The sequence below is a fragment of the Pistacia vera genome, unplaced genomic scaffold (assembly GCF_008641045.1).
Source record: "Pistacia vera cultivar Batoury unplaced genomic scaffold, PisVer_v2 Contig284, whole genome shotgun sequence".
Taxonomy (NCBI): Eukaryota; Viridiplantae; Streptophyta; class Magnoliopsida; order Sapindales; family Anacardiaceae; genus Pistacia; species Pistacia vera.
The window spans coordinates 243,496-251,910 of record NW_022196095.1 but is presented as its reverse complement, the minus strand read 5'-3'; the positions used below and the strand labels follow the sequence as shown (position 1 = coordinate 251,910).

Genomic DNA, 8,415 nt, shown 5'->3' with positions numbered 1-8,415 from the left:
TCACATCAACTATACTTAATTGATTTTTGGGTGCACCAAACCTTTTTACCTAACCACCTATACTGCACTGCGATACCATCATCTAATTTCTCTTCAGAATCACCGCCTATAAATTAAATTGCTTTATATAGTAAGGGTGAGCCATTAAAATCTGGTTACGGATCTAGAAAATTGGAACCAAGGTCCAAGTATCTGGGTAAACTATTGGGGTGTATGAAATTTTTTGGGGTGTATTTTTTATTTTTCAAAACGTAAGGGAGTAATTAAGTTCACCGGGGTACCCAAAATTAGGTTCCGGTTACCCCTCCAAATCTTTGGAATCGACCTTCAAAAAATACAGGGTACACATAATCGATCACCCTTAATATATGGTAGAGACGTAGAGTGAAGTTTGAATGTTAGGGGTGAACTGGAATGGAGTGTGAGGGGCAGTTGGGGCATAAGGTGTCTTGGATTGGGAAGGCAAAGCAAAAATTCTAAAATGTCCGTTTGGACTTAATGTTAACAGTGGTGATGGTGACTTTGTTTTCAAAACTAATCCACCCATGACGCTTTGCTGGTTGGCCGGGGTTCTCACCACCGACGATATTTGTCCTGTCTCAATTCTCTGTATTGCCCTACCACTTTACTTTCGAATTTTATGCATGGGCCTTCGTCTTCTCTTGTTATCATGGGACTACCCCACCCTCACACTGTTTATTTGGAGCTGATTTCATCACTGCTTTTTCTTTTAAGACTAAATGTCATTGAATTGTGTTTTTAATTTGTGTAAAGATGCACTATTTCCTCCCTTTTTGTCCATGATCAACCAACATTGAAGGTGGGGCATCAAATATGCTACTGCTACGCCCACTACAATATAAAAAATAAAATGCTTAGAAAATAAACAAACAACAAATACATTTTTGTTTTAAAACACGGAATTTGTAAATCTTAAGCTTTATAATTAATATTTGAAGAATGCCAACTTCCACCTTTCTTTTCCTCAAAGCTACGCCACAAATATCAGCAAAAATGAATGATTATGCTGAGAAAAAAAAAAAGGTGGTGTATGGGCTAGGAGATGAGGAAGAGCAAGATGGGAATTGAGAATACAATATTTCAAGTTGTGCGTTTGTGGTCTGCAAACAATGATTTGTGATGGGATGGAGATGGACGCACACACACCTGAACAAATATAATTAAAACACTAATGCGTCTTTAATTCTTGTTTTCTGAAGAGATTATATTATTGCTTTGTTTTCCTCAATGCTTACTATATATATTTGGACCCCTCGCCTCATCATCATATCAAATCAATAAAATATTCAAGTAAACTTTGCAAAAATCACAATGAGGCGGCTTGGGTTTATTGAAGAAATCTTCTTTGTTCGAGGTAACCCCTAGCCTATAGAGAGAGGCAAAGATAATTCAACAACAGTGAGATGATGGAGCATCCACCATCATCTTCCTCCACCCTTCCAATTACACCACGTGACACGTGTATAATTTTGGAACTTGTGGAAATAAATTATTACCATTTTTTAATCTTTTAAGAATAAGCCAAACGCAGCCTTCTCTGAATAATAAATTTACCCGGTTAAACAAAATTTATCAATGGCTCACCCACCAATTAAATTGCCTTCTTGATGTGGGACCCACCTAATGAAGCTCCGTTAACGTCTATTTTAATTGGCTCATCCTAAACCCTAAAACGACAGTCTGTAACTGTATCACCTTCATGGTACTCTGTACTAAAAATACAATCATAGACTCATATATATAAATTATAGAAAGCATTAAAACAAGCCGTAGCCGAAACAGAAGCTTCCTCTATCTCTCTCTTAGAAAACTCTCTCTTTATATAACTCTCGCTAACCATAACTCTCTACTTCATAAACAACTCTTCTCTCTTAATTAAGTTCCATGGGTTTCCCGGTCGGGTACACAGAAGTATTCTTGCCAAAGCTCTTTGTTCACACACTTTTCTTTCTGGGTTTCATCAGAAACATCATTTTCTGCTTCTTTCAATATCTGGGCCTCTCTGATTTTCTCGAAACAGATGTCATTTGGGTCGATTCAAGCTCGACCCGGATTATTGAAAACCCGCCCGTATCCGCTCTCCTGATCCGAGAAATCCTACCTGTGATCAAGTTCCAGGACCTGGTGGTCGGCGGAGAGTCGCCAGAAAATTGTGCTGTGTGTTTGTATGAGTTTGAAGGTGGAGAAGAGATCAGGTGGTTGAGGAACTGTAAGCACATTTTTCACAGGGCTTGTTTGGACCCTTGGATGGACCACGATCAAAAAACATGTCCTCTTTGTAGGACACCGTTTGTGCCTGATGAGATGCAAGAGGAGTTTAATCAACGGCTCTGGGCTGCTTCTGGGGTTGGTGATCTTTACAGTGAGTACAGTTCGATTCCAGGGTTGTAAAGACTTTTTCTAGGGGTGAAATCGGTGAAGGATTTTTGTGCGTTGAGTTGTATATATACATGAAAAAAAAATTTGAAAATTTGGTACGTAATAACATAAAAAGTTAATTACTCGTATTATTTTCTCCGGACAAATTCACTAGTGAATATTACAAACAGGAGCTATTTTCTTTGCTTTTTTTTCATGTTGGGTTCCAATTTTGTTTTTTTTTTCCCCCCTTATATATATTACTATTATTGTGGCTACTAGAGAACAAATGGTTTAATCTGTTCGTTGATGAGGAATTAAATTAGAGTTAGAAAGTTTCAAGTTACGTATGTAGGTATGTGGTTTGGTTTCTCAAGGGGGTTTGAAATATTGTATTAAATTAAGTTTGTTAAGCAGGTGGCTGACCGGTTTGTTAGGATCTTGTCAGTATGTGTCAATGGATCGTCATAAATGAATTCAATTATGGCCATTATTTTAAGACTAAAATGTTTATTGTTAATTAGGAGAAGGACTTAACCAATTATAATTTCCAAAGCAAATAATTACAGCAGGTTGAAGACAGGGTAATGATGATGAGTAGTGCAGGTCAGGTTTGTGTTTGCGAGCTCATGTTGATCTGATAAGAAGTAACACTAAAAGGTCGGTGGTGGTGGGTGCATTCAAATTTAACATTGGATATTGCGCCTGAGCCATCCCTATCTCAGGCTCTGTAAGCTGTAGTTACAGCTAAGCTATCTCTGCTAAACTGTACAATAAGACAAATAATGAATGGGGCTCTGGCTCTGCTTTTAGTATATGTAACATCTCAAAGGGTACAGAAACTATCTCTATGATAAATCAAATTTTATGTACGGTTAAGATCTAACTTCTTCATCATCATCATCATATAATAATCATAAGCCGAAAGACTTTTAACAGACTGTGAAAGAGTATCCTATGCTTGATGCTTAGCGTAAAAAGAAAGTAAAAGAATCTTATTTAAGAGTAATAATCACAGTAGCTCTGGTTTTCCATTAAGATATTGTTATGATTTCTTTTTTTGTGATGAAATATAGTGGAACTAGGAAGGTACAAATCATGTGCCTCGGTAGCAGCAATCTCTGTACCATGAGTACTAAGTTGACAGAACAAAACAGGCCCTGTTTGTACAAAAATAAATCATTCATTAGGGNCTAGAGAACAAATGGTTTAATCTGTTCGTTGATGAGGAATTAAATTAGAGTTAGAAAGTTTCAAGTTACGTATGTAGGTATGTGGTTTGGTTTCTCAAGGGGGTTTGAAATATTGTATTAAATTAAGTTTGTTAAGCAGGTGGCTGACCGGTTTGTTAGGATCTTGTCAGTATGTGTCAATGGATCGTCATAAATGAATTCAATTATGGCCATTATTTTAAGACTAAAATGTTTATTGTTAATTAGGAGAAGGACTTAACCAATTATAATTTCCAAAGCAAATAATTACAGCAGGTTGAAGACAGGGTAATGATGATGAGTAGTGCAGGTCAGGTTTGTGTTTGCGAGCTCATGTTGATCTGATAAGAAGTAACACTAAAAGGTCGGTGGTGGTGGGTGCATTCAAATTTAACATTGGATATTGCGCCTGAGCCATCCCTATCTCAGGCTCTGTAAGCTGTAGTTACAGCTAAGCTATCTCTGCTAAACTGTACAATAAGACAAATAATGAATGGGGCTCTGGCTCTGCTTTTAGTATATGTAACATCTCAAAGGGTACAGAAACTATCTCTATGATAAATCAAATTTTATGTACGGTTAAGATCTAACTTCTTCATCATCATCATCATATAATAATCATAAGCCGAAAGACTTTTAACAGACTTTGAAAGAGTATCCTATGCTTGATGCTTAGCGTAAAAAGAAAGTAAAAGAATCTTATCTAAGAGTAATAATCACAGTAGCTCTGGTTTTCCATTAAGATATTGTTATGATTTCTTTTTTCGTGATGAAATATAGTGGAACTGCGAACTAGGAAGGTACAAATCATGTGCCTCGGTAGCAGCAATCTCTGTACCATGAGTACTAATAACTTAAGTTGATAGAACAAAACAGGCCCTGTTTGTACAAAAATAAATCATTCATTAGGGCAGTATTACTGTAACTTCTTTTTTTTTTTTTCTTTTTTTTTTTTAACTGGTGTCCAGGTTTACATATACTTTGGCCATCCTCTAGTCCTTAAATTATTGGTCGGTACAAACTCCAGGAGCAACTCTTATTAGTAATCATGGAGACTCTAACTTGATAAATCATATTAGATCATTCTCTTATTTTTTTACCCTAAAAAAAACTCAAGTTTAAAAAATCATGTTAAATCATTCTCTTGAGAGTTTATATTATATCTTTTTTTTACTCTTTTATCATTAAGGAAACTCGAACTTACAAGACCCATTAAATCCTTGTGTTTTTTTTAGGGTCAGCCACCCAGGTTACCTATTTTCCATTCTACATGCGCATACGCATCTGTTATCGTGGCCCACCAACATCAAAATTTATGATTGATGCAACTGTATCTACACACTTTAACCTAAACGTGAAGAAAATATTTTGTGGCCCAAAGCCGGTGCCCTCTTAGTCGTAAAGCAAAGTTAGGCCCCAAGAGGAGGCCACTTTAAAGCAGAAGTTCAGTTCTGCTTGTGGCCCAATTGCTTTCTTTTCTTAAAGCTCAGCCCAAGTCTCTATTGATTTAAACCTCGATAAACGTGATTCGTTGATAGTGATGACTTCCTTGGATCAAAATTGGAATAAACTATTACCATGCATTGTTTGACTTCACTACCCTCCAAAATGAAACAACACTCTACCTTTCACCAAAAACACCTTGGAAACAATTAAATTCCAGATCTGTCCTTCAGTCCAATGAAGGAAATACAATTACTATCAAGCCTAGTATACGTAATTTTAACTGAATGCGTCTGTGATAGTTTCAATTTCGCTTTCATCTCACAACCAACATATCATTCCCTCCATCCATCTCTCTCTCTCTCTAACTTTGCTTAAACCTGAAGACTCTCTTATTGGTCGATCTTAATTTTTGTATAACACAAAAAAAGAAAGCACACATGACAAGAACAATCAAAACTACCTTTCTCTGTCTTTCTCTCAACATTTTGAGATGCCTAGATTAGTTGAATTTGTGCTTATAGTTATTTACTTGTTGCTTGGATCATTGAATGTGAATTCTTTACCATGCGATGACAGAAGATGCAAAACTGGGTCGTGCAACAGTAGCGGTGGTTGCATTTGTAATCTTCCAGATCCATCCACCATCTTAGAGGGTGATCGCTCATTTCTCGGGTAAGTAAAAGAAAATCGAAGCTAGAATATTGTGTCAATAATGATAATGAAGGTATATAATGGAAAATTAATGTCGTGTTTGGAATGTATATGCAGAGGAGAGTTTTGTGATGAGGAGATGACAATGTGTGATGGAACAAACTCGTTTTGGTGTGAACATGGAGGAAGTTGTAAAGAGATTGTCCAGGGTGAGAAATATGAGTGCAAGTGTGTTCCAGGGTATACAGGAGAGCATTGTGAGCATCGCGGGGTGCCTTGTGGTCAAATTTTCTGTTTTCATCTAGCTGAGTGCTTGGTTGAAGGAGAAGCTTGCAATTGTCCGCCTGATTGGAAAGGAAGTGCCGACTGTTCTGTCCCAACAAAACCCCTAACAGGTGTGCTTATCAAAAACGTTTTTTACTAGTTGTTAAATTATATATACATGTGTACAACTTTTCCTGCAGACTTCCAGTACTGTAGATCTAATTTGGGTTTGAATCTATAACTATTGATGTTCCTAGCTACAACACGATCATAAAATGATTAACTAGCTAAATTACACAGTTAACACTTGAGTTATGTTTTGCGTGTCTTACTTTCCATTCTCTCTACATTTTCTAGGTTAATTTATACAGGTTCTGACAAATATCACACAAATTATTTCAGATTCATCTAGGGATTCAACCACAACCAAATTTTCCCAAGTCGGAAGTATTAACAATACAAATGTGAGTATTATTTTTCTTTTCTTTTCCCTTTATCACCGAGCTCAACTGATGAGGTTCATTTGTGTTTCTCTTCATAGTGGACAATGGTGGTGTTGGGCGTTTTATTTTCAGTAGGAGCAGTTGCAGGGGGAACTTTTTATGCGAAGAAATTATTGAAAAAGAAAGTGCGGAGTACTGCTCCAAAATTCCAGCAGCTATCACAAATGCAGACTCCTCATGACATATTGGATGATGACGAAGAGGATGATTCAATGGTTCCTGATGTTATTCTCAGGGATACTTCGCATCTTTAATTTAATTAATATAATCTTTGCCCGCACTTGAGATGGGCATCTTATATGGGAAATGGTCACAGATGTAGAGTAATCTAAGGTTATGTTCATTTTTCCGGTATCATATTGAATTGGATTTTGTTTTCAAATAAAATATGTTTATAAACTTGGTTCGAATGTCTAATGATGTTTTAGAGAAATCAAATCAAATAGCAGTGCTGACACCACCCACCCACACCGACTCCTAATTTCATGAATTATCTCCTATCTTTTTGACACCAGCAGCACTATCTAACTACTGTCATATGTTACTTCAAAAGAAGTTAGAATATAATTCCATCATCATGGCGGGGCGAGAACTGAAGCAAAGAACAGATGTATACATTCACAAATACCATCAATAACTATTTACTGTATTGACTTACATGCTGGTGGCTGGTGCTTTTGAGTTTTCCTCTCTTAACTTTTTATGTACTAAAAACACGTGCGTCACAATATCTGCCGACTTTTTATTGATCACCGTTGGATCATGCACAAACCCTTCAAAAACAAACAAGAAGAAACCTTTAAAAACTGAAGAATTAAATCACACACAAACACAGAAGAAAAATATCAACGAATAGTGTCTATCCAGCCTTACTCATCACCGGATTTTCTCAGATTCCATAATCTACCCCATAAAAATTTAAAATTAATTATATTAAATTTTGAACATTAACTAATTATTAATAATAATTATTTTTACAAACTTTTGTTATTAATTGATATATTTAGTGACAAAATGTGATACAACATGGGTGGAAGCGTAGATAACGGTACCCCACACAAGAGGTCCTGTCTAGTCATTTTATAGGGGGTCCGGAGATATAGTGATGAAGTTAAATTTTTCTGGGGTGGATGATATTTGCTTTTAATTGAAAAGACTGTGCGCCTTTTTAACTGCACAAAGTATGTTTCAACGTTTCGGTCCTCCGCCAACCAAAATACACTTTATCCCCTCACCAGTTACTAAAACAAATACTCATTCCCTTCATACGAACTATATACTATAATTTGTTTGATTAATGCCACGTATTCTTTCAGAAAAATAAATTGATTTTAAAATAAAAGCAAAAAAGAGAATTAATTTTCTAAAATAAATTAAAAAAATTTGTAATTGAAGGTCAACTGTTGTTGACTCCACATCTTAAACATGATCTCCATCACCGCTTTAGAAAGAATCTTCAAAATATAAATCCAACTCAACTTTATATCTGTAATTAGAGCTAGCTTTTAATGAGAGGGACAACCTCTGGCCTAGGATAAATGCTTTAACTTACACGTAGGCGAAAATAGCCTAAAATAGAATCATATGATTCATATTATTATTACTATTACTATTACGCTATGTTTTGGAATTATCAGATTCTGCTCTTATAATTTACACATTCTAACACTAGCTCTGGATAATTCTCTGCACTCTTCGCACTGTATTATCTACTTCTTGTGCATCCAAAACCGTTTATTGAGTTCACAAGAGTGGGACCGATGCAGTACACTCATCAAATCCATTTTTAATATGGGCCATACTTGTTTGCCACTTCGTCATACGAGCGTGCATTTTAGCGCGTGTCTTCACGCTTCATTATTTCCTCTCTGTTCTAGGAGAAAAGATGTTTGGTTTATATGTATTTTAATGTATTTTTTTAGAACTAATCTTATTGACCTAAATACCCCTACTCCATGTTG

General features: G+C 36.0%; 2 protein-coding genes across 2 annotated transcripts; both read left to right on the top strand.

Annotated features, from left to right (window-relative positions):
* Window positions 1–1,800: 1,800 nt before the first annotated feature.
* Window positions 1,801–2,516, top strand: LOC116134294 (E3 ubiquitin-protein ligase RHA1B-like). Its single transcript, XM_031419979.1, has one exon. It carries the CDS (start codon window positions 1,906–1,908, stop codon window positions 2,410–2,412), a length of 507 nt encoding a protein of 168 aa, XP_031275839.1. The 5' UTR covers window positions 1,801–1,905; the 3' UTR covers window positions 2,413–2,516.
* A 2,860-nt stretch (window positions 2,517–5,376) lies between these two features.
* Window positions 5,377–6,856, top strand: LOC116134291 (protein crumbs homolog 1-like). Its single transcript, XM_031419975.1, has 4 exons — window positions 5,377–5,708; window positions 5,805–6,082; window positions 6,354–6,415; window positions 6,493–6,856. The coding sequence occupies exons 1-4, from the start codon at window positions 5,527–5,529 to the stop codon at window positions 6,706–6,708; spliced, it is 738 nt and encodes a 245-aa protein (XP_031275835.1). The 5' UTR covers window positions 5,377–5,526; the 3' UTR covers window positions 6,709–6,856.
* The last annotated feature ends 1,559 nt before the right edge of the window (window positions 6,857–8,415 follow it).